This window comes from Onychostoma macrolepis, chromosome 03 (assembly GCF_012432095.1).
Source record: "Onychostoma macrolepis isolate SWU-2019 chromosome 03, ASM1243209v1, whole genome shotgun sequence".
In the NCBI taxonomy this organism is placed as follows: Eukaryota; Metazoa; Chordata; class Actinopteri; order Cypriniformes; family Cyprinidae; genus Onychostoma; species Onychostoma macrolepis.
The window spans coordinates 52,658,284-52,685,652 of record NC_081157.1 but is presented as its reverse complement, the minus strand read 5'-3'; the positions used below and the strand labels follow the sequence as shown (position 1 = coordinate 52,685,652).

General features: G+C 37.2%; 1 protein-coding gene and 3 non-coding genes across 4 annotated transcripts in view; 3 read left to right on the top strand and 1 right to left on the bottom strand.

Annotated features, from left to right (window-relative positions):
- Positions 1-10,433: 10,433 nt before the first annotated feature.
- Positions 10,434-10,507, bottom strand: trnat-agu (transfer RNA threonine (anticodon AGU)). The gene has a single exon. It is a non-coding gene; the product is annotated as a tRNA-Thr (tRNA).
- A 996-nt stretch (positions 10,508-11,503) lies between these two features.
- Positions 11,504-11,593, top strand: trnar-ucu (transfer RNA arginine (anticodon UCU)). The gene is given in 2 exon segments: positions 11,504-11,540; positions 11,558-11,593. It is a non-coding gene; the product is annotated as a tRNA-Arg (tRNA).
- A 181-nt stretch (positions 11,594-11,774) lies between these two features.
- Positions 11,775-11,848, top strand: trnat-agu (transfer RNA threonine (anticodon AGU)). Its single transcript has one exon. It is a non-coding gene; the product is annotated as a tRNA-Thr (tRNA).
- A 5,348-nt stretch (positions 11,849-17,196) lies between these two features.
- Positions 17,197-27,369, top strand: part of LOC131535833 (zinc finger protein 184-like) — a 32,152-nt gene continuing 21,979 nt past the window's right edge. Inside the window, exons 1-3 of the mRNA XM_058768337.1 lie at positions 17,197-17,293; positions 22,147-22,223; positions 23,973-24,225. Of these exons, the coding sequence (XP_058624320.1) occupies positions 22,152-22,223; positions 23,973-24,225 (325 nt within the window). The 5' untranslated portion in view covers positions 17,197-17,293; positions 22,147-22,151. The remainder of the gene's footprint in view (positions 17,294-22,146; positions 22,224-23,972; positions 24,226-27,369) is intronic.

Sequence of the window (27,369 nt, the reverse complement as noted above, 5' to 3'; positions counted from 1 at the left end):
TGAACAGTTCCTGTTGATGTTATGGATGTCCATCTGCACACACAGGCAACTCAGTCTTTACTAATTCAAGCTGCAAAGCATATAAACATTGCATTTCAAGAGTTCACACTTACATATAATAACTAGAATAAAGTTTAAGCGTATTTGGCGCGCTGTCTGAGGGGAGGGCTCCGAAATCGGAATTTTGGCGTACCCTGAATAAGGAGATATATGAGGTCCATAAGGCTGGGAAAATTCTTATCCAGCACGCGCACCAGCACTGGTGCCCCTCAGGGCTGTGTTCTCTCCCCGCTGCTCTTCTCCCTCTACACCAACGACTGCACATCTAAAGACCCCTCTGTCAAGCTCCTAAAGTTTGCAGACGACACCACAGTCATCGGCCTCATTCAGGACGGTGACGAGTCTGAACCCTCCCCTCTCTCCAAGAACTGTACTCATCCAGAGTGATCAAAAGGGTTGGCAAAATCACTCTGGATCCCTCACATCCAGCACACTCCCTCTTTGAACTGCTGCCATCTGGTTGACGCTACAGAGCTCTGAGCACCAGAACGACCAGCACAGGAACAGTTTCTTCCCTCAGACAATCCATCTCATGAACACTTGACAATAAACACGGAACACACAACACTATAATACATTATTTATTTAACATACTTATTTACATTTCAAATTTGCACATATCATAACTGTACATACATGTCAAGTCAAGTCACCTTTATTTATATAGCGCTTTTAACAATACAGATTGTGTCAAAGCACTTAACAGTATCAAATTGGAGGATAGAGTATCAGTAATGTATAATGATAAGATTAAACACTCAATTTTCAGTTAAAGGCATTTCATTATTGAATTCAGAGATGTCATTGTGTAGGGAGTTAAATTATTTCCTTTATGAAAATAACTCCTCGTGAAGCCAAAACTTAGGAACTCTTACAATGCAAATGTCAGGCCACAAAACAAACTCTTCATTTAGGCTTTGATCTCTTTGTGAAGCCAAACACCCAGAAACCCTTACAATGCAAATGTCATGCCGCAAGACAATAAACTCTCTAATCAGACAAGAAGATCTGAGAGAAAGACCATTTGGTCCACTCACCCATCCTTCCCCCCTGGACTCATGGTACTGGTCACTGAAAGAACTCAAGTTGCTACTCTTACATAAATATTTACTATATCTTAAGAATTAATGATCTTAACCCTTTCATGTTTGGTATCATTTTAAAGGTCTCGGTGTGATGGGTAAACTGGTCTCAATTTCACAGTAGTCACTTGTATTATGAGAAATATTGGAAACTTAAGTGAATTCTGTACCTCTGTTGTGGGCGGTCTCCTTTCAAAACCTGATAAACATTGCTCTACAGGTGTGACCATTTGGGGCACGAGAACATCTCTTCCTGGGGCTTCTCATCCCCCATACACAGATCTAATCTGTTTTGGGGCAGAGAATAAATGTTTATGGGCCTTTTGTTCTGGTAGTATTTAAGGGAAAGTTGCAAATCAGTCAGGGCGATTTGTAGCCAGATCAGCCCGTAGTGTGGAGTGTGTTTAATATGTTCCATACTATGTATTTTCTTCTTGAATTCAGGTAAACATTTTACTCTTAGATGCATCTTTGAACAACTGTTGTTATGTATTTTCTTATTTTTGAATTGGCTTCTTATTGTTTAATTATGTAATTGGCACGATGCGTTTACCTGACTAATAATAAATTGTTATATTTGATTTATTCTGATCTCTTCTGAAATCATTTTTCCTAGTAGATTAATGGTAGGGGTATTTCCGCAAATCTGAGTTCAGGACAGATCACACTAAAGCACTAATGGATGAACCATGGGGAGCACCATGAAGGAGACTTTGGATTTCTGACTGTCGCTGGCTTAACACGGTGTAGCTCTCGTGGTTATAGGGAAAATTACACTTTTTGTTATGAGTATGCAGGCGCAGCTCACTTAAAGGTATTATAACCGCTCTGCACCCTCTGAGTAACAGAGGTGGGTAGAGTACCCAAAAACTGTACTCAAGTAAAAGTAAAAGTACTTTAAGAAATATTTACTCAAGTAAAAGTAATAGTCTGAATAGTTACTTGAGTAAGAGTAAAAAAGTACCGGATAAAAAAAAAACTACTCAAGTAGTTAGTTACTAGTTACTTTGGATCATATAGTGAATATAGTCTATTTTTATGTAGATCTATAGATATTTAGATTACATTTATATATACATATACTGTATATATATAAATATATACACAAACATATTCTATTCATAAAAGAATCCTGAACAAAATGTCACAGGTTCCAAAAAATATTAAGCAGCAAAACTGTTCCCTGTTGAAAAAAACAGCTGGTTAGGTATGTTTTGAAGCATGGGATGCTGGTTTGAGCTGATTTAAGCTGGTTCACTGCTGGTTTATGCTGGTCCGACCAGCTAAGGACCAGCTTAAACCAGCATCAAAACATACCTAACCAGCATATGCTGGTTTTTTTCAACAACACTGGTAATAAATCAATATATTTGAATGATTTCTTAAGAATCATACAACTCTGAAAACTGGAGTAACAGCTTATAAAAATTCTGATTTGCATCACTGAATTAAATTATATTTTAAAGTATATTAATTATGTATTATAAATGTATATATGTATATAACCTCTGACACGGAGAAGAGTGAAAACTCCTTACATGACCAACAGAACATCTGAACATAACAAAACAAATGCACATTGACGGATCTTCTTCCGTCTGTTCTGCAAAATGTAAACAAATGTAGCCTTTATTTCTGCAAGCGTAAATATTGTGAAAATATCAATATTAATTGTGTCTAGGCATTCCTCCTGGAACTAACGCGGGTTTGGCGGGTGTTCATTTCATACTCTGTGACTCTGCTTATTTAATGAATCAATTATACATTGTATTTAATGTGTAAGGTACATGTACAACAAACTGGTAATGTCATAGTGGTATCGTGTACTGTAATCTATACCTATGGAACCGATTGCACACGCGGTGTTCATCTAATAAAGATCTTCATAGCTAGCAAACAATAGCCTTTGCAGATTTAAAAAAAAAGTGAAGTGACATACAGCCAAGTATGGTGACCCATACTCGGAATTTGTGCTCTGCATTTAACCCATCCAACGTGCACACACACAGCAGTGAACACACACACACCGTGAACACACACCCGGAGCAGTGGGCAGCCATTTATGCTGCGGCGCCTGGGGAGCAGTTGGGGGTTCGGTGCCTTGCTCAAGGGCACCTCAGTCATGGTATTGAGGGTGGAGAGAGCGCTGGACTGTCACTCCCCCCACCTACAATCCCTGCCAGCCCGAGACTCGAACTCGCAACCTTTGCATTACGAGTCCGACTCTCTAACCATTAGGCCACAACTTCCCACCTTGCTTTCAACTGACTGTAGATCCAGACTTCAGCGCTCCTGATGTTACAACTCTGAGTGACAGCTGCTTCAGACGACTCAGCGCGTGCGGCAGGGAACTGAACGAATCATTCAAACTGATTCGCGAACCGATTCACTGGTTTGCCAACTGGTCTGATCAAGCCTTCGAACAGAATTGACTCAAAGAATGAATCATTCGCGCACGGGCATCACTCATTGCCCAGAAAAAAAGTAGACGGCGCGTTTGGAATAAATTGAAGGATTTTTAACTTGTATTGCATTAAGATAAAATAACGAGAGGAGCGTCGCCCACAGTTACGAAGTAAAAGTACCATTTTTTCACTAAAAATATACTTAAAAGTACCCATTTTTAAATATACTCTAAAAGTATTATTTACCCAAAAAATTTACTCAAGTAAATGTAACGAAGTAAATGTGTCGTGGATTCACTAAAAAATCGTCCGAAGTGTAATTCCTATGCGATACCTAGTCCCTAATGAACGAATAATTGAAAGTATGGGATTTTCGCAATAATCAAATATCTAAGTTAATGTACAATCGGTATCTGTGATCAGTTTAATTATAAATATTGTCTAAGTTTAATGATCACTTGAAATTGGAGTCAGATCAAGCATGGAGTTAGTTAAAATTGAAACTAAATCCTAATAAATTCATAAGCGCAAGTAAAAGACCGAACATGCATTAAACCTTCGACCAGGCCGCTGGATTCCGTTGTTTGGACTAGCGGGTGGACCCTTACAATTGTCTAGCTCAGTTTAGTTTAAATAGCATCTGTGCAATCAAATCGACGATAATTGCTAGAAATTAGAAATTACCAGATCTGTGAAGTATATTTGTCTATATTATATATTGTGTTTTTTGCTATTTTGTACATTGTCTATTTTGTATATTTGTATATTATTATTTTTATTATCTGTGTCCTGTCCTGTTGCTGTCATTCTGTTGCACTGTGGAGCTTCTGTCACTATAACAAATTCCTCATATGTGTAAACATACCTGGCAATAAAGCTCAGTCTGATTGTGATTCTGATTATGGTGTTGACACGTTCCCCTCACCAAAGTGCTGCTCTGCGAATGCGATCGCCTTTACCGGATCTGTGAAGTATATTTCTTCTCCGTTGTGTGTGACCCGTAACGTCACTGGGTACAGAAATCCGTAACGGACCCCTGGATGATCTCGAAGTAGGTCTTTAGCTCTGTTAAAACGGGCACGCTGTTTCAGTATGGCAGCTGGTAGATCAGGGAATATCAGGAGTTTCTCTCCGTTGTAAATGATGGTCTCGAGTTGAGCCGCTTTTCGAATGATGTCCTGCCAATCATTAAAGTAGTGCATCTTAACTATGAAGGCTCGGGGATATGATATGATATGTTGTCGGAGCGTTTTCTCAAAGATCTGTGAGCACGGTCGATCAAAGGTAAGGTTTCCAAAGAGAGCATTCTTCAGAAGGTGTGCAATAAAGTCTATGGTCTTGCACCCGGTCTCCTCGCCCTCTTTAATGTTTAGAATGTGCAGGTTTTGCCTTCTACTGCGACTTTCCAGGTCTGTACATTTCTCAGTGAGCTGTGAGACACTGCTTGTTAGCTTTTCAATATCCTTTTGTAGCTGGGAGATCATATCCGAAGTAAAAGTTGCACTACGTTCGAGCTCCGCCATTGTTTTACACTGTTAGATATTTCTGTAATTTCTACAGTTATTGACGGCATATCACCCAGTATAATCCTTCAAATTCCCTTTACAGTAAATAACTGTAATACCCTTTGCATCATGGGAATTTTCTGTGACGTCAGACCCCACATACAGAGACTTACTGTATTTTTTTTTAAATTGCTGTATACTACTGTATTTGCTGTCGAAAATATAATAATTTTTTTTGCTGTATTTGCTCTTTGGCGCCATTCTATTGAGGTTGTTTTATTTTCTCATTTCTTACATTTGGATTGACACGATTTTCCCTACACAGTCTCTACAACGCTGCAACAGCTTGGGACTGACTACACTGCATGTGTTACATCGCTTGTAATGATTGGCAAATCCGTTTGTCCTTCATGTCAGAAATAGCACGAGCGCTTGGAGCACATCTGTATGGCAGAAATATACCGGGGCATCACTTTACTGTCCGCATCCACTGTAGATAGTATATATAATGGGTTCTATATTGTCTTTTATTGAGTCGCGCCACGCCATTTGCGTCCGAGGAAGACACGGAAGCAGCGGGGCAGCGCCGCGGGTTTTTTCCGGGGATGAACCCTCGAGAGTGGAAGAGCTCCGGAGAACATCTGCGCTGTGTCTCGATGCACCTTATGAGAGAATAAGACTAGCAAACAAGGTAAAATATATGTACGTTTGTCTGTGTGTTTGCGTCAGATTTTTGCACACCAGTTTAACCTAACGTTAGTAACATTTACCCGTCAACATGGTGGTTGCAGAACTTTACTATGGTAAACTGCGCTGTCGTTTCAAACGACTTTTGTCAGCTTATTGAATTAAGTTATCGAATTAAAATGATTTTTAACGAGCAACGCTTATTTTATTTATTTTTATTCACATTAGGTTAACTAATGTGAAATTTAGTTCAGGTGTTAATAATAATGTTGGTCAGTAGCCTATTGAGAAAATAAAATCGTATGTTAGCTAGGTTAAAAAAGTTTTATGGCTAGCTGCCTTTCTAGTTTTAGAATTAGTTTGTTATAGTTTTTAATGTAATTTAAGATTCACTGCATTATTTTTTTCTTTTTGTATTTGTGTTTTAAAGGCAACTGCAATGAAGCATCAAGAAAGACATGAGCAGGCCAGCCACCCTGAGACTGATAATTCATGGTAAGAGAACAACTATGGTTTTGAGAGATTTGTGTTTTCTATATGAGGTTTACCTTTTAAAAGTGTGTAATTTCTACTAGTTTTTCAGAGAAGACATTTCTGTCAAAGTGGATGGTGAGCAAAGATGTTGGCCACGTTTTGGAGCAGCACATGGGTTTTGCAGATAGCTATGTATTCTTTGGCTGCTTGTCTTTTTTCCCTCATTATGTTTCTGTTGCCTAAATATTCTTTGTGAGGATGAATCCAGAGGACACAACATGATGCACTGCTAAACATCCTAAGACAGGAGAAATGGTGAAGATGCACTGTTCCAGCATTGTAAGACTGTATTTTTAAGTGTTATACATTTTAAATAAAGCATTTGATATTTTGTAATTATTGTGTCTGTTTTAAGTGAATGCCAGTAGTAGGTATGTAGAGTAAAAATTAAATTAATTCTATACAAAAATGATAAATTCTCATGAAATCTACATTAAAATGAATGAATTACAGTAGTATACTGATGACCATAATTTACTGCAAAACAGTACAGCTTGCAACTGTAAATTAAATACAGTTTGCTACCGTAAGTCTTAATTACAGCAACTTACTGTCACTCAGTGTTGCCAGAAAGTTACTGTAAAAACCCTTTGAAATGTCTAACAGTGTAGCTTGGTCATCTATCATGCTTTTCATGGCCAAGATAGTGACATCAGTCTCTTTTTTGAGAGCAGTTAATTCTGCTCTAATGGAGGCCGAGAACTGGTCTAGTCTCTTGTCAATAGCCTGAACTATCTCCAACTTAAATACCTGAAAATTTGATTGGAGAGCAGCTATCCCCTCTAGCACTGCCTTGTTAGTCATGGTGCTACCATAGCCGCCACAGTCATCTTGAATGTCTCTCGGGGTTTTGGTTGTTTGTTCAACTTTTTGGGGGGTTTATTTGGCATCTTAAGTGGATATTCTGAACTTAATGATGTGAAAATTAAATATTGTTTAATTTTGCTTCACATATCAATGGAAAATTACAGAGCTGCCTTCACACGTGTCGTGCTCTCACATGGCGCCTCCCAGAAGTCAGGCAGTTGTTTACAGTATTTAATTAAACTAGTAATAATTTTTCCCCTCTTATCACTGCTGTTCCATAAGCGCCACCTGCTGTCAAAGAGTGAATCTGCGTTCTCATTCAGCCCGTCTGTTTTTGTTTCATACTGTTTTTAGCATCATTTCACAAAGCTAAAGTCAGACCATTGTGTTTTTGCTTCAAATGTTGAAATGATAGTCAAATTTAAATGAAAAAAAATGAATTTGCAAAAACAGTTTCATAGCAAGGAAAACTATTTATGGCCGGCAGATTTTCTCAAGTCACCATTCACTGGCAGATGTGGCAAAAAGTAAATTTTAGGCCCTGCTTGCAAGTGTAGAAATGAGAACAAAAGCAATTTCCCTACTTTAGAGTGAGGTAAAATAATATACCTGTAAAATACTCATTTTCATTTATTTCACAGTGCAATTGTTTTACAATACAGCTTTTAGATATTAAAACTAAAATTATAAAATTACTTTTTCCTGATTCAAATACAATCAGCAGACAACAAAAGTTGATCAAATATAAAAAGATAACAATGTATTAATAAAAAAGGTAACATTTAATCAGCAAATACAAAAACATGCTAAGTAAAAGTGAAAACTAATGAGCTGGATCTCTCTCCTACTGACTTGCAAGAAGGGATGAGTATCGGTAAGGTTTTAATGGTGTTACTATTCTTACAATCCTGCTTATTAAACATATTGAACATAATATGAAACAACTGAACATAATATGAAACCCATAAGAAAGCACAATGATATAATTTATATTATGAAGCAAAATGATACACAAGAATAAAACTTTTCAACGTTGTTTGGGGAGGAGCTCCATCTTTGAGTTGATCTGAATCTCAGTTGAATCTGCTGGTTTGAAGATGAAGATGAACTTTATTAGAAAACTTTAGATAATGTTTCTTTGTCATGTCACTTGTAATGACAGATTTATCCAGATTTTATTTTATTGCTTGATGCATTATTGCAGCATCAGATCTGAAAGTGCTGGATCTGAAGATTATCTACTTACTGTGATATCTTTGTATGTGTGTGTAACACAGAAGACTGATTGAAACACTTCCACATGCAGTGCAGTGATACGGTTTCTCTCCAGTGTGAATCCTCTCATGCAGTTTTAAACGGCTCGCTGTAGTAAAAGTCTTTTCACACTCAAAGCACATGTACTCTCTCACAGCAGAATGTATTTTCTGATGTATTTTCAAATATTGTAGACATGAAAAACTCTTTCCACACAAATGACATGAATGTGGCTTCTCCTTTGTATGAACTTGCAGGTGTTTCTTCAGGTTTGAAGCTCTCAAAAATGTTTTGCTGCATTGATCACATGTGTGCAGTTTCTCTCTAGTGTGGATGTTCATGTGATCCTTAAGGTTTGATGATTGTGAGAAACTCTTCCCGCACTGATCACAAGTGAATGGTTTCTCTCCAGTATGAACTCTCATGTGAACATCAAGATGTTGTTTGTTTGTGAAACTCTTTCCACACTGAGTGCAGGTGAAAGATTTCATGACTCTTCCTTTCTTTAAATCTTTCTGTTTGGGTTTTTCTCCACTTTTGACATGATTTTTCTCCTCAAATTCACTCAATTCTTCTTTCTCCTCATTATCTTCAATCAACTCTGAAAGAAAAGTAAAAACAGTAAATTTGTCATGTCATCGATGATGTTTTTATCTCTTATTATTTTCCTTGCTTATGTATTTTCAATGTTTAATCTTATGATTGTGAGGTTTCATTAACTGTTTTGTCTATATGAATGAGATAAGAGGCAATATTAAAAACTCAATATAAAATGATAAAATGATAATGATAAAACTCAAGGTTTATTATGGGATGTTGTTGTGTTTGGTAAAACAGTACTTGTTGGATTTGTGCTGGTCAGATGAAGTCTGAGCATTGAAACACACACAACTAAGATTATTCAATAAACATTGCTCCTTTTGATCATCATCACTTCGTCTCCTGCTTCTGCTCTTCTCTGGCTTTGCTCAGTCAACTTCTTGGTTGATAAAAGACTGTTAATACAGTTTTGGTACCAGACAAGACTTGATGTTAATGTGTTTTGGGTATCGACTACCCTGCTGACTATTTGTTCAGACACCAGACAAAATGCATATTTTCTGACAGGATCTGGCATCCGGGAGTGGATCTTAACTATCTGGCATGGAGACTCGAACTAGGGTTGGGCGATATGGCAAAAATATCATATCACGATTTTATCACGATTCTTTGTCATGTTGGTTTTACTATTTTGCAAGTTGTCTGAGCATTACAGCCAAACTAATTTCCCTTTTTTTAAAATAAAATAAAAAAACCCAAAGCTTTAAGGTAACATGGACCGATAGTGTGCGGGATCATTATTATTTTTTTATTTCACTTTTAAAATACATTTACATTTACATTTATGCATTTAGCAGACGCTTTTATCCAAAGCGACTTGCATTGCATTCAAGTTACAGTTTTTACATTGTATCAGCTCTTGCTTTCCCTGGGAATCAAACCCATGATCTTGGCGTTGCTAGCGCCATGCTCTACTATTTGAGCTACAGGAAAAATACAAAACACATTTGAAACACTTTTAAAACACATTTTAAAACATTTAAAACACAAAACATGTCCGACAATCATCATCATCATCGCCATATTGACGTTGTATAGAAGGAATTCCGGCTATGCTGTTGCAAAAAATGAATGGCCACTGCAATTGATATCACTATATCGCCCAAATATAGCCTCTAATATCTATATAGACTTAACTTAAACCACCAAATTAAGAACAATGTTATCTAAATTACACGAGTCCAACGTTAGCGGTTGAGATTGAACCATAGTGTCAAACGAAGCGATGTCACGTACCGCTTCTTTTTCACGTTATACTGTACTCACCTGCACACTATCCGAAGACGTCCAATTGATTAAAATGTGTTTTGTGATTGAAAAATAATAAAACTGTCTCACGTCACGCTGTGATGGATATATTTGACCAGGTAAAGCACAGCGCTTCGCTGCTGTGGTGCGTTTGCGTGGTGTGCTATCCTTCAAAAGCAGCTGATGGGTGGTTTTCAAAAGCACACACTCATCAAGGACCGTTGCGCAAAGACATAAGATTGGACCACCAAAGGCGCCGCTGTGATTCGAACCCAGGATCTCCTGTTTACTAGACAGGCACTTTAACCAACTAAGCCACAGCGCCAGCCCACAAGCTTGGCCTCTGGGAGGGTGACAAAGAGGATCACAGCATCCAGAGAAGAGGCCACCGGTTCACCGGAGACTGCACAAGGCAGCTCTTGAGGATCAAGAGCGTGTGGCAAGAGAGGAGCCACCAAAGAAGCGTCACACAAAAGAGCATTACATGACCATGTAAGACATGTGGCCACTCAAAAAGCAAAGTTACTGGCCATTCCCAGGTTAAAGGAAAGTGGTACTGTCCAGCATCTGCCCAGACCATTACAGAGTGGAAAGACTCTCTTTATGTTTTATTTTGTCTCTTAATTTCATACACAGTCAGCTTAACTTGTAATTTAGTGCATTTTAACTAGTACATTAAGTAAACCAAGTACATTTGAATTTAAAGGAAAGCACTTAAAGTTGTTTATATAAACAACAGAAATGATAAACAATTAAGTTGTATTTGTGGCAGTTGTTGTTGTTATTATTATGTAGTTTAAATTTGTATTATATCTATATTTTTATTATATAAAGTTCAGATTTGAAAGTTGATTATTATGATGTAAGTATTATTATTATTATTAATACTATTATTATAGTTCTTTATTTGAATTTATGTCTAATAAAAATTATAAAATGTCAGGTTTGAGCTTTTGGAATAAAATATTTGTGGAAGCAAGTGTATATTATTAGTAGTATTATTAGGTATTTAAATGTATATCTACATACAACATTATTATGAAGGTCAGATTTTAAAGATTATTATTATTATTTTGCAAGTATTATTAGTAGTATTGTTATAGTTCTTTAAATTTGTATTTGTCTAAAAATTATCGATGTCAGATTAGAGGTTTTGGAATATAAAATATTTAGAAATTTATATATACATTGTGTGTGTGTGTGTGTGTGTGTGTGTGTGTGTGTGTGTGTGTGTGTGTGTGTGTGTGTGTGTGTGTGTGTGTGTGTGTGTGTGTGTGTGTGTGTGTGTGTGATTTACATGGCCCACTCTGGCTTGCTGGCAGGCTCTGTGGTGCAATGGATAGCTCATTGGACTTCTAGACTGCCATATGAGACCATTCAAAGGTTGTGGGTTCAAGTCCCACCAGAGTCGTGACAGTATGCGTTCTGCTAAGTGCGCTTGGCCAACAAACACAGAGGCTAGCTGGCCACCCCGACTCGCTTGTCAAAACAACTCTTTTAAGCTATCCAGCGCCTGTCCCACGAGTCGCTGGCCTCTTCTCTGGATGCTGTGATCGTCTTTGTCACCCTCCCAGAGGCCCAGCATGCGGGTTGGCGCCGTGGCTTAGTTGGTTAAAGCGCCTGTCTAGTAAACAGGAGATCCTGGGTTTGAATCCCAGCGGTGCCTTTGGTTGTCGCTTGTGTGTCTTTACACAGCGGCCCTTGCCAAGCGTGTGCTTCTGAAAACCACCCCTCAGCTGCTTTTGAAGGATAGCACACCACAGCAGCAAGGTGCTGTGGCTTAGCTGGTCAAAACGCCTGTCTTGTAAACAGGAGATCCTGGGGTTGAATCCCAGCAGTGCCTTTGGCAGCCCTCGTGTCCCTCAAGCGTGTGCTTTTCTGAGATCGGACCGCAAACAGGGATAGCGAGGAGTGCAAGGGCAGCAGACGATTCCGCTTCTAAACCATCCCGACTGAGTTGTCAGCACACATTTTTAAATATAATTATTTTCTTAACTCAAGGCTCGAAACGCATTTGGCTCATCTTTTGAACTGATGTGGAGCCGCTGAATTTGAAAACTTTTCAGAAAAAAAAAAAACTTTTTGTATAAATTGAAGGTAAACAGTGGAATGATTACATTTATTAAATCTACCAAAATTCTGATTTGCTGAAAATAAATTCACTGTAATAAATATATAAACATATCTATGCGGTATATCAATGTGGTCACCACAAAAAAAGTAAGGTCAAATCAGGAGAACTGTTTGTGCATTTGACTCTGAACTATTTTTATTTTTTTTAATTTTGGCTACAATAGGAATTTGTTGCACACCTCCTGTGAATGCCTTGGATATTCAGTGTAATGTGTGTTCAGTGATGTGACCAGATACATTGCTTGTCAAAGCCATATGATGTCTGTGTGGTAAGCTTTTGAATTCCGTGTCTTATGCTTAACAAACTGAATAGAGTATAATTAAACCAGGAGTTGGACTTTCAGGCTCTTGACACATGCTCTGTTGTTGATAAATTGTGATTCTCATGAATGCTCGAATTGTACATTTAAAATGAAACATGCAGTACTAATTTTGGAAAAAGTGAGATTGCCCAATTTATGTGATAAAATGTTAATGGTATGAATGTTACAGTAAAAATAATGCAATTCAAGTTTATTTGTATAGCGCTTTTCACGATGCAAATCGTGAAAAGCAGATTTTCAGAAAATTAAAGTTTCTACCTCAAGTTAATGTCCATATGGCAGAAATATAAGTGAAAAACAAGCAGTTAGTCAATGTCATGTTATCAAACAGACGGTGAACACTATTAACAGCAACGATTATATGTTGTGATCAAACTTATGTGTATACTGTTTTTGGAAATTACTCTATGAATCCCACTATATTGACACATTGTGATACAGCATTTAACGCTCATTCTGTAAAAATGGTGCACAAAAATGTAAGAATGAATGCTGGAATATTTCTTTTTTTATACAATGTTGAATTATCATCCATATTATGTTTAACCTCTGATTTACGTGTACTGTACTTTAGTCCTTTATTTTCAGGGGATACAAAATCCAGTTTACATTTGCATTTTTGAATTGTTGCTTGATGAATAAAACTTTCTTGCATTTATGACTGTTGTGATGTTATTTTGGTGGTCTAGAATAGGACACCAATTGTGTGCACGATTCGCGTTTTTTTATCTTTTTTTTGACGTTAAAGTCGGCATGAAACGGAAGTAGTGATTGTCTTTTTTTCTCTACTGTGACGTCTATCCGAGTGAAACAGAATCTGAAATGAGAGGGCGGGACTTGATTTCATCCTTCGAGAATTGATTGGATCATTGGAAGTTGCTAACAAAATGGAGGCAGATCTGAATGCCAGTTTGCAGTTAGTTGTGGGGGGATTTCTCTCCACTGGATTCACCGCTGACATCCAAGCATGAAGAATTATTTATTTATTAAGGATGATGGCGACGAGGGCGATCAACGGTACAAAACATGCCTAACAGCACGCGCGCATGAGAGAGAGAGAGAGAGACTGCCTGAATGACTGAGCGCGTCCTCCATCAGGTTAAGTCATATTCATAAAAAAATAAATAGTTTGCGATGTCTATTAAATCTAACTGAGTTCAAACAACTTAAATCAGTTCAAATAGCTACTCAAATGGTTTAAGGAAACCGATTGCCTTAAATGGTTGACTGAACTCACATTAATAAAGTTACATAAGACTAAGCAAAAATTAACATTTGTATAAAGCAATGAGGACAGGACAAGGTTATTTTGAATAGTATTTATTGAAATAAAACATTTATTTCACTCAAAGTTTATCAACATGTGGGCTGTGCAGCACAACAAAATACAATATTAAAACAATGTTATCAAAAATACAATTTTCCATGGAATAAATCAACAATTCCTTTAATACTTGAGCACTTCAGAAACAGAGTTAAATAAAAACAACAACAACTGCTGTTTTAACATCCTAAAAACTGTGCAAAACTCTTAACAGTACTAGTAACATGGTAGATTTCATAATACTAATTCAAAAGTTCATTTTTAAGTGCCAGCAATTTTGGCCTAGCCTTCCCGTCATCAAGTTTCAATAGTACCTTTTATATGAATTCAAAAAAAACAATCAGCTTCTTGGGGTAGCTGATGTAAAGGGCATACAGTAGCCCAAAAAGCAGCACCAGTGAACTGACCCAGGATTTGGAAGAAATCACAACATCATCTTCAAGGACAATCAGAACATCTAGTGGGTTGAAAGGCAATGCTCCCTCATCCTCCTTGACCCCAATGATGGCAACTGCTGCCTTTTGTGCCTGGTCGATCTCATCTCTCTAAATGCATGAAAATAATCTTTGTTAGAACATACATATCTCTAGTCAGGCCAGACACCATATTTAAATGTTCTTGAATGTAAAGAAGAGGCATGTCCAATGGTCTATAATGTTGCTCAAGCTGACATTTTGTTCTCATGTCAAGCAAGTGAATCTGAGATTTACCAGTTTACCATATTTCATGTGCTCTATGTATGTGCATTTGAATAAATCATAAATTAATTTTTAACACTTGATAATAGATTGCCTACACTTTCAATGGACAGACAAAATAAATGGAGAAATGTTTTTAAAAACTATTTAATTTTTGTTCCGAAGATCCAAGTGTTATGGAATTGCATGAGGGTGAGTGAAATTAATTAAATAATAATGATTTTTAAGAAAACTACCCTTTAAGATTACCTGCATGCTCAACTATTCAGCTTACTATTCCCAAAGCATTAATTTATGCTGATGTCAACTAAAAGGTCAAACTATTGCCAAGTAAATATGAATAACACAGGCCTTATATTTGTCCTACCTTGTGGGTCTTGAAAACTTCTGAGGAGTCTTCCTTCAGATAAAGTGGTAGGCCTGCCAGAACAAGAGTTCGAATGACATTGATGTCATCCTTGTCCTGAAAGACAAATCACAAAACAAGCAATTTAGACTTTAATTAGACTAAATTTTGTTTATAATAGAAAAGTCAATGATGAACACAACTTCTATGACTCGACTTGTATTCTTATGAAGCAATGCAATCGCTTTGAATGATGAACAGAGTTAAATTAAATACAAAATTGTGGAAATATATATTACATCAAACATCATTGGTTCTTGGGTGTCATGATGTCAGTCATGTGGTGTGTGAGAACCAATGAGGTTTGATGTTGGATTTGTGCTACCATTTTTTTTTTTTTTGTATGGGCTGTGTATGCATGAGTTAATCAGTTTTTCTGAGTTTTGTTAAATCAATATGCTCAATGGGAATTCTACTTACTTGTTCATCATAGTCTCTGAACATTTCAGCCATCCGGTTGCCACTGGCACCACCCTTCGCTGCCTTGGTTTCAGGAGCTGAGGAGTGTGCTTGTCCAGGCCAGTGTAGAAGGTATGCTGCAGATTTTGGTTTGTGATTCGATGAAATCCTGCAAGCACCCGCAACAATTATTATAAAACACAAATTTAAATATATATACATATACACACATATACACACACACATATACATATATATATATATATATATATATATGTGTGTATGTAAAGATTTTATTTGCAAAAACTGATAACTTCATTTTTTGTTTTGCTTTTTCAAAATTGTTCATGCTATCATGTTTGTATTGTATTATTGTGTTAGTTAGCTGTATTTTTTAACCTAATCAAAATAACCCAGCTGCAGTTTGATTGAGAATAATTGGAATGCACAATGAAAAAACATGATTTTTGAGAATTGTTATAAACGGAGTTATCTGTTTTTGCAAATTAACTCTTCATATATACAGTGTATATATATATATATATATATATATATATATATATTATAAAGAGTAGAAAACCACTCAAATATATATATTAAAGAGATAGTTCACCCAAAAATGAAAATTACTCACCCTCATGTCGTTACAAACCTGTAAGACCTTCATTCATCTTCAGAACACAAATGAAGATATTTCTGAAATAATCTGAGAGCTTTCAGACTCTTCATAGATAGCAAGAGTACTACCATAGGCAAGGCACAGAAACATAGTAAAGACATCATTAAAATAGTCCACGTGACACATCAGTGGTTCAACCATAATTTTACAAAGCTGCAAGAATATTTTTTGTGTGCAAAGAAAACAAAAATAACTATTATGGAGAGTATCATGATGCATGCATGTTCTACACCACATGCATGCATCATGATAATCTCCATAATGGTGCTAGGGTGGAGGTCTTTTCTACATTTCTGTGCCTTTACCATGGTAGTACTCTTGCTGTCTATGGAGAAAGCTCTCGGATTTCATCAAAAATATCTTAATTTATGTGCCGAAGATGAACGAAGGTCTTATAGGTTTGTAATGACATGAGGGTGAGTAATTAATGACAGAATTTTCATTTTGTGTGAACTAACCCTTTAAGCACTACTGAGTGCAGAAATGCGCACAAAGGAATAGTTTACCCAAAAATGAGACTTCTGTCACTGTTTACTTACTTTCATGTTGTTCCAAGCCTGTAGTAAAGAAAGTCAGTCATTTTTGGGTGAACTACTCGAGTAAAGACAGCAGGAAACCAAGATTATTAGACTACAAGCAAAAACATATACACAGAAAAAGGATTTAAAAATCACTTGTGCTTCCTGAAACAGAGCTGCCATCTTGACATCATTTCCTTAACTGATGGACTGGGCTGAACAATTTCTTTTCGTCTCAGTGCAAAAGTCTGTTTCATCTGTTGATTTATCTTCATGCCATCTTGGTTCTTCTTGTTAAGCTCATCCATCATTTCTAGACGTAAAGCTTCCAAAGCAGGTGCATCTGATCCATGAGGAAAGTTAGGGAGGAAGTTGACCTCAGCTTGTCTAGGGCGTTTAATATTCGCATCTGGATTGCCCCTGCTCCTTTTGCCCCCTTTAATCGTAAGCTCTTGTATTCCTACCCTCCTTAGCTTGCTCCTTTGGGAAACTTTCCACCCATCATATCCAGTCTTCGAGCCGTTTTCCTTTAAGCAGGGGTGCTTTTTCACCAGAGCTTCAGCTGCCTTGGTGAACTCACCATCATTTGGATATGCCTTGAAGCCATAGATTGTTTCGACCATCCTCTCAAGTATGTAATGTTTTTGATCCCTTGTCAATTTAAGAAGTTTTCCTTCTTTAACATAGTCAGAATTGCCCTCTCTCAAGGCAAACTCAACATCATATGAAAATGTTGGTGGAGTGAAGACATCAGGCCATCTGTTTGCATGTTCAGAAGAGCAACACTGTGTCTTCTGTGTCAGTAAAATGGCCATCCAGTTCAACTGTTTTGATGAGCTTCACAGTTGCTTTGGAGGGTGGTTCATCAATGTTCTCAAGATCACATAATGCATTTTCGAACTGCAGTCTAAAGTCACAATTCACCTTGAGGTTTGTTTTTAGCTGCAACAAAAGATCACTAACTGTCTCAGGGCGAGATGGCAAAACTATTTTCCGGGTACTTGTGTGATCTAATATTACCCTCAGCTTTAAAGTTGTCTCTGATGCACTCATATTCACGCTCAATCTGTAAGCATCAAAAACACACACAAGCAATTAAACTGAAGTGCTGTAACTACAGTTCTGCTGATAAGTTTACATATTGCTTGCAGAATAGGCTTGTTAATAATTTTACAAAATATTAAATAGGGATTATGAAGTTGCTAGTTATTTTGTACTATCCTGAATAACTTATTTCAAATAAATACGTTCCACAAGACAAAATAGCCGTTTAATTTATAATGACACTGTTCAAAAATTTACAAACCCTAGAATCTTTATACTGTGTGTCATTACTGGAGCGATCCACAACTGTCATGTCTTTGATAGTAGTGAGTCCCTTGTTCCTCCAAAAAAATCCTCCAAGTCCAGCAAATTCTTTGGTGTTCTAATATCTGACTGTATCTGATTTTGAGACCCATATTTTCACACTGAGGGCAACTGAGGGACTCAAACACAGCTTCTACAAAAGGTAAAAACATTTACTGATGCTCCAGAGCAACACAATGCATTCGTTAAACTTATTGAATTGGATGATCATAGATAAATTGTACTTATTTTGTCCTTGGGGAAATATGTATTTGTATGTATATAAGTAAATGTTTCACCCCCTACTGCATTGTGTTGCTTTCTTAAACATCAGTAAATGTTTATTACCTTTTATTGAAGAATTTGCTGGACCTGGAGGACTTTTTCTGAAGAAATGCAGGCAGTTTAACTGGCCAGGATAAACAAGGCACTCACTAACAACTATTAAAAACATGACAGTTGTGGATCGCCCAAGTAATGACACACAGTATAAAGATTCAAGGGTTTGTACATTTTTGAACAGTTTCATTATTATAAATTCAGCAACTATTTTATCTTGTGCAGTATATGTAAACATCTGTTATATAAAATAGCTTATTCAGCACAGTACTAAAAGCAAGAAAAATGTATGATATCTTTTATTCTGTAAAAATGAACATTTCTCCTATCCTGCAAGGGGCACGTAAACTTATGAGCAGAAATGTATGCCATAAAACTGATAAGCAAAACTCTAAAAAAAGAAATGAAATAAAATGTGTTTAAATGTGATAAAAGATGTATTGACAGCCTCAAAGGCACTTACAGTTGACCCTGTGGTGTAGTGGTCAGCAATACAACTGTAGATCCAGGAGCTGGATGAATTTCTTCGTGGTAAGGAGTTTTTGGTTCTTTACCCTGTAAGCAGTCAAAGGAATGTTGTCATGCAACTGAAATGCTGATCTCACAAAGACCTTTCCTCCACGGTCTGCAACTAACTCGTAACTACACAAGTGCTCTACATAGTTTGATTCAAATCTCTTCAGCACAAAGTAAACACTGTCATTAACCAGCAAAGTGTGCCTTATCTCATGAAAGTCAGGCAACTCTCCATGTAGCCCCGTGCAAACAAACATGCCAGGTCTAAAAAGCGTACCATCAACGATCACATGATCTACAGAGTAAATGGCATTACTGTCAGTGATACTGGATACAAACACCTGCACATCTTCAGGCAATGTAGCTACTAAGACTGACTGCAGCTTTGTGGTTTGGACTTCAGGTTTAAAGAAGGCTGGAGATGACAGGTAGTATGCCATCATTTTTTGGTGTAGTTCTGCAAGCAAGTTCTTGAAGTGTTCTTGACGTTGTGTGTGTCAAGTACAATCTTTTTGAAAACTTTATGTTTTCCTTCAAACCTCATTGTCCAGAGATGTACCAAAGGACCAAAGCACTTAATCAGGTAAGAATAGTGCTCGATGTAATGATGCACTTCCTGTAAGAGTTGTCTGTGATCAGTAATTTTGCAAGCAAAGTACTGGAGAGTCTCATCATCATATGAATGACACAATGATAGCGCAACTATGTCTTTCAAATCCATCAAAATTTCCCAACTTTTGTTACCCTCTGGGACAGAGAACCCAATGAGAACTGGCAATAATCTCAGCAAGGTGAGGTTCTCGTGACCATTTCCGCCTATAGTGCCCCGTGTTGAGAAACTCTTGGGAATTGAATGAGGACGGTCAGACTTGTCAGAATGTTCAAAAGGGAAGGACACAATTGCCTTATTGAGATCATCCAAAGAAAAATACTTCTTGGAAATCAAGTCTTTTAAGCAAAGTGCTATCTCAACAGGGACAACACCATCTAACAAATCATGCAAGATAACAGGAGGAAATCCTGTGATGGGATGGAAATAAACAAGGCAGTCAGACAGGGCACAACTACCCTTGACCCCATAATTGATATGATCTCCATCCCGTTGTAATCCTTGGACTACAGTGTCATGGTTGTCTTTTGTCCTCAGCTCACAATTACCATTGGTCACTTCTGTCGTCTGAATGGCACTCTTAGTACATAGACAAAATCTGCAAACGTATGAGGAATTGAAACTCTCTTTGAAGCCAGCCAAGCCATGTGCAGCAAGATTGTCTGCCACCACAGAAAAGACTGAACCCCTCACACAGTCACCAAGAGACTCAATGTAAACACCTTCCATTTCAAGAATCCTGAGGTCATTTAGTAAAGGTTCAAGAACCCTAGCACAGCCAAACTGTCTCAGGTCATTAGAATTGCATAAAAGAGCAAGTTGTATGGTGTGAAGTGTAGAGCGAGACTTAGCTGGAATGTTAGCTAATGTCCAATACACACCGCACACTTTGTGTATTTTACGAGAAGTCCCAAGAGGATTTGAAACCTCAAAATCATCAATATACAGTAATGGAATGGGCGTTGGCAACAATGGCTCACACCTCGCATTTCGGTGTTGAGCACAGACACTACTGTACATCGTTCCACCAACTGGCTGATATGTACTGACATACCAGGCCACCACAGACCAGCTCTGGCCCTGCATTTTACAATCCCTTGGTGGCCCTCATGAAGAGGGTATGACAATCCTTTGTCCTCTCAAAAGGAGGTCCCCAACTATTGAAAAATGCCCTCGTTCTTGCCAATATGGCCACAGGTCTTTCTGCAGGTGACTTTTTTCTGGCCATCCCGACTGGCAGCACTGGCGGATTTTCCCACAGACTGAGTCAGCTTTTTGTTCTTCAACTATTTGTTTCAGCCTTGTTTCTGTGGCTGGCAAGCCTTGCACAACTGAATCAATGAACTCCTTCAGAGCTGCCTCTTGCTCCATCTCCTCTTCTGAGAGCGTGTGCGCTCTTGACAGCACGTCCGCTGTGATCAGCTGCTTTCCCGGGACATGGATTATGTCATAATCAAAGCGCATCAGTCTCAGACGAAATCTTAAGACACGAGGAGAGAGTTGGTCCAATGCTTTAGTGCTCAACAAAGAGACTAGAGGCTTGTGATCTGTTTCGAGGGTGACCTTTAACCCCAACAGATAAGAAGAAAGACGTTCGCAAGCCTACGTCGCCGCTAATGCTTCCTTCTCTATCTGTGCGTAGTGTTTTTCCACTTCTGACAATCCTCGGGAAATGTAGACCACAGGCTTCCGTCGTCCATTCTCGGGTTGTCTTTGGGTCAGCACTCCTCCTAACCCGAATGATGAAGCGTCTGCTGACATTCTAGTCTCATATGTCGGGGAGTATTGGGCCAACACTGGAGTTGAACTGAGCTCTCTCTTCAGTTTCTGAAAGGCTTCTTGCTGGGGCGTGCTCCAACCCTATTCATTCCTTCTGACAACAGCTCTTTCAATGGACATGTGAATGAAGATATATACCGTATACCACACATCAACCAAAAAATAGCAAGATATGAATTTTTGCTCATATCACGGCCCAGCCCTAACTGCATCATAACTTAGATGAAGAATCCATAAAACACTTATTTTATGATTGTGTAGCCTATTTACCCAAATGTTTTGGTTTGATATTAAATATCTAATATTTAAAATGATAAAATGAAAGATTCAGTTCTGTGGTAAATATATATATATATATATATATATATATATATATATTTGGTGTATAAAAATAAGTGTTTGGAGCATAATTTGGTGATTAATTTAACAATTAATGTATGGGAAATACCATATACACAAACAAAAATGTTCAAATAATAAACATAACATTACATTATTTAAAATTGAACTTAAGCACTACATTGAAGCCTTAAAAGATCTAAGAAATAAAAAAGGATGTATAGAATTTTTGAAACCATTTCTAATGGAAATTTCTAGTAAGTTATCCGCTGTAGTTTTCCCCCCTTCTTTATTTTTTTCTGTTTGTTCCTTTCATGCTATTATGAATGTAACAGATAATAGTTGAACACACTGTGATGCTCTATATATGTATGTTGTGTTACTGTTCTTGTTATGCAATAAAACAAATAACTGACTGAAACCAAACTTATTTAACAAACAAACACTTGAACTTACATCAGCAGCGTGATAAATACATACAAAGTCAAAACCATCTTTGGAAACAAATATTGGGAGTGTAATGTAATTATTTAGTTTGTCTCTCGTCTCATTAGATTAGATGGAGGGGGCGGGGCTTGTGAGGATCACTCGGTGTGCGCATGCGCGAGAGACTGAGAGCTGGACGGTGAGAGTGAGTCCTGTTTTTCTTCTCTTTCTTATCTATTATTTGCTTTTTGGTATCGTGCATGGATTATTTTGCGTAAATAAATTATTATTATAAATTGCAGTTTGCAAATGTTGTCGAGCATAATGTCAGCTTCTCGTATGAACAGCGCTGGAATAATATTATATATAAGTTAACATGTGGTCAGTGCAGAAAGAAGACTTTTACTCCAAAAAAGCCCTTAAACCGTTAAAAACGATCACATTGTGTCTTAATATCCCTCCGTTCATAAAAGATGAGTTGAATACGGAGTTGTTGAAGACAAATAGTTTCGCAAATGAGGAAAATAAATCCGCCTTACTCTCAGTTAGACACTTACTGAGTGTGAACTACAACATTTTGAAATGTGAAAAACAAACAAACAAAAACACATTTTGGTGAATAGTGTGCAATCACGTGATTCTGATGACACGCGAAATGCAGCTGGAGGGCATGAAGTAAATCAGATATTATTTGCAGTTCAGAGAGCTTCACTGATTAGAAAGGAAGCAGCATTAGTGATAATTTACATGGAAGCGCTATTTGCTCGTTTTCTAGGCTATAATCAAAGTTTCAGGAGTTGACATGTATCCCACAGCAGTTTATAAATACAGCTATAAATGCCTTGTTCTTTATTTATTAGGCATATATATTGCAAAGGAGATTTAAAGGCTCAGTTATCTTCCTAACAGAAAAAAATAAAATAAACAAACACAACACAGAGGGATACAAAACAGACATGTATGACAATACAATTATTAAACATTATATATATGCTCAAGAAAAAAAAAAGCAATTATAGCTGTATTTATAAAATGCTTACTAATGCCTATTAATGCTGGAACAATGCTTTATAAAGGATGAATTGACTATTTACTTATGATTAACTAATGATTCATAGTGTCAGGTACAAGATAAGGTGTATCATAAATGAACAATTATTCAATTATTATTATTATTATCAAACTGAACAATTGCAAATAGCAGCTAACTTAATTCATGTGATGTGTGTACTGCTATACATCTTTGGTTTACTCATTTTGTGTAATTTAGATGGAAACTGTGTGCCTTTTTATCATTTGAGTCATTTATCAAAAGTTGCTAAAAATTGGCAAATAAATGTTAAAAATAGCTAAATTTGTTGCTAGGTGCTTTTGGAAGAAAAAGTTGCTAGGGTAGTGTGAGAAGTTGCTAAATTTAGCAACAAAACTGCTAAGTTGGCAACACTGATGGGACTACAGGTGCTGTCGGAGACATTCAACGTCATAACGCCGAATAGTTTATCAATTTACAGTATTTTCCAATTGTAGTATAATTTATAGTGCAATTAATTCTAGATTAACAATTAATAGTTTTCCGCATTTTATAGGGTAAACGTACCTATTAAGCTCACCAAAATCTACATTGAGACATTTTTAGTGCACAAGATATTGGTTTCAGGTAAAAAAGTTATGTTAAAATAAAATATTAATCTCTCACACAAAAATATTTAATTTTATTTTAAATGACAAAAGCATTTCAATTAAGATATACATAATTAAAACACACTCTAAATGTGCATGCGCACTAGTCTAACCTACTAGACTTCATCACGTCATGTATGCGTGCACGCTTTGTTACACTGCACCCACATGTTAGACTGCACCCCATAAACACAATCAAGCCTAGAAAAAAAACAGTAAACCACCACTTTAATGCCTCTTTGATTTATTGTTTATTTATTGCTTTTCCTCACAGAAATTTATGTTCAGTGAAGCTCCTCCCACAACAATTACATCTTCAGTGAAGCTCCTCCCACAACAATCACACATTCAGCTATTCAGCAATAAATGCTGGAATATTCCCATCAGTTCACAAGTGAAGACAGCATCAGAGCATCAGGAAGAGCTGAAATCTGCAGAGACTGAGTTTATTAAAGAGGACAGAGAGAAGATGAGAGATCCAGAACCCTGCAGAATCAAACACACTGAAGATACTGAACAACAAACAGGTTGGTGTTTATTCTTCATTTTTCATTAATAATGCTGACGGTTAAAAAGTCTCAGGCAGGTTATATTGTGTTTGTTGTAATTCGAAAAGTCTTTAGTGCTGTTTAATAATTTTGCTGAAGCGTCAAATAATAAGGGACACGTCCTATGACCTGGGTACTTTTTGTATGTTAGATTGAGTCTCCACGCCAGATAGTTAAGATCCAGTTTGCAGATGCTGTCAGAAAATATCTATTTTGTCTGGTGTCTGAACAACTAGTCAGCAGGGTTGTCGATACCCAAAACCATTGGTCTCAAACTCAGTTTCTGGAGGGCCACAGCTCTGCACAGTTTAGCTCCAACCCTAATCAAACACACCTGATCCAGCTAATCGAGCTCTTCAGGATTACTAGAAACTTTCAAGCAAGTGTGAGTTGGAGCTAAACTCTGCAGAGCTGTGGCCCTCCAGGAATTGAGTTTGAGACCACTGCAACCCATTAACATCAAGTCTTGTCTGAACTCTACCTTAACCCTCTGGGGTCTGAGGGTGTTTTGGGGCCCCGGAGAAGTTTTGACATACCCTGACATTTGTGCTTTTTTCAGTTGCTTATAAATATTTTAATGGCTAAAGTCTAAAAACACTGTATTCAGCACAAACTGGGCTACAATAATATGTGAGCAGCATGTACGTACATGATTGTGTTTTTGAGAAAACAACGTTTATACGTGGTTTGAAAAAAACTAAAATTTTAAAGTAACTGAAATAAGGCCATAAAACACATACAGAACATTTGTTCACAAGACTTTTGAGAACTGGAAATGTTAAATCTAGGTTCCAATGTAATAGTGTACAAACTGAAGAAGTTATATACATTGTATTTAGCATTTATGGTGAAGATGGTGACATCAGATGAACGATTCTGTTAAACAAAGTTTGTAGCAAGAGGTCCCTGCCAGTTCCTGTTCTCTTATTGTAAGTGAAATGAGCCAGACGACGGAGACTCTTACCTTTTGTTTGTAATTGCTCTTGATGCCCCTGCCTCAATCTTTGGGCAGTTAGGCTGATTGGATTAGGAGTGGTTAAATGGGGCAGGATGCTATACCTGAATACTTCATTTGCATGCTTTGTTTAAGGTCGTCACCCGGTGCTTTGTTTCCATTCCTAAGCACTGCCCCCTAAATGTATATAAACTACAATGTATCACTGCTTTAGTTAGACTTGGATGACTACAGCGACGCACAGCGAGTTCTCAATAAAGAGTAACTTCTGTATGAAAGATATCCCAACGTCTCCTGGTCTCTGCTTCGACAAGAGGAAAAAAGTTTCCAACAAAACAAACAAATAAACAACAGAAGAGTCAAGACATCGTGGGTGCAATATCCAAAATATCCAAAACACTGGCAAGAAACTGGAACCCAGGAAAACGGGAGACAGCAGAAACTGCATGAGAAAACACAAAACAGACGTGAGCAACACAATGAACGGACAAAGACAAAGCAAACATGGTGACCATACATACACTACCAGTCAAATTATTTAAACAGTAAGATTTGTAATGTTTTTTTTTTTTTTAAGAAGTGTCTTCAGCTCATTTATTTGATACAAAGTACAGCAAAAACGGTACATTATATTTATTATAATATATAGGCCTACATATTGTTACCATTCAAAATAAATAAAGCACCCCCACCCACTAAAATTAATAAATAAATTAGTGAACATGTTGATAGTCTTATCAGGAGCAACTATATTATTACATTAGCAATCACCAATATTGCCCACGTGATTTTATAACATAGATGCACACATGTATTATTATACAATACAAAAACAACATTTTATAACTGAGAAACTAAATTATTATTGTTAAGCTTATTATAAACATGTTTGAGCAGGTATTTGCAAACAGAGTAGGCTACTTCACAGTAAAGAATGGTCTAAACTTTCTTAGACATTACTTTTATATCATTGTTTATAGAACATATAACTGTCCTCACGTCGTACAACATTTAAATGCAATGAAAGGTTCATCATATTTCAAAATGTTGCACTCGATTTCACACATTTTATTCTGGAGTTATAGTTTGGGAAAAGTTCAACTAGTAAATGCCTTCAACTTTGTCACAACAACACATTATCGAATGCCAATAAGAAACATTACTTACTCGGTATAAAGTATCTCCTCCTCCGCCGGCTCCAGCTGCGCTCGCGTTCGGTTTGTGAGGTAAACAAAGCTTTTTCCTCACAGCGCGTTTCTGAGGTAAATACAAGGCTTTTTCCTCTCAGTGCGTTTCTGAGGTAAATACAAGGCTTATTCCTCACAGCGTGTTCTTCCAAAACTGAAAAGTATCCGAGATGAACACGTTGCTGCTTTGTTTAAGGTGGTGTGGGCGTTTACATGTCGCGTGGCTCGCGTGGAGGTTTGTAATATCAATAGCGAGAGCAGCGCGTGGGCGTGACCTAATTAGAGATAATGAGACCAGACGGAAAAACTGGACATGTCCTTGGTTTCATACGGATTACTTTATCACAGAATATTTGTTTTCAGTAAGACTTACTTCATTTGAGAGTAGACATGTCAAGCTTTCTATAGATATATTTCTCATGTCTCTGTGTGAAGTATTTGCTGAGTTACAGTTCATTTTAGTGACGTGTTTCAAAAAGCAACTCGCAGAGACGGAGAAGACAGAGAGCGCACCCTGTTTGTTTTCTTTATTCTTCAAAAGCACAAAGTTTAGCTGTTATTATGAGTGTATACAAATAAAAGTAGACCCCTTACAGATTCGAAAGGGGGAATTGCTCTTATCTGTACGATCAAAAATGGCAGAGTAATTCAAGCTCATTTCGGCCTTATCAGGAAAATCTGCCTCAAAACGCGTATACGCGTTTGTCGACCCCAGGGGGTTAAAGGGATAGTTCCCCCAAAAATGAAAATTAGTCCAATATTTACTCACCATCAGGGCATCCTAGGCATGTCTAACATTCCTCTTTCAGACGACCACATTCAGAGTTATATTTGACATTGTCCTGTCTGTTCCAGTCTGTATAATTGCAGTGAAAGGTGCCCCTGTTTCTGAATCCGAAGAAAAGTATCCATCACAAAACTAATGTTAATAAAGTGTTAATAAAAGACTTCTGAAGCAAAACGATGCATTAGTTTAAGAAA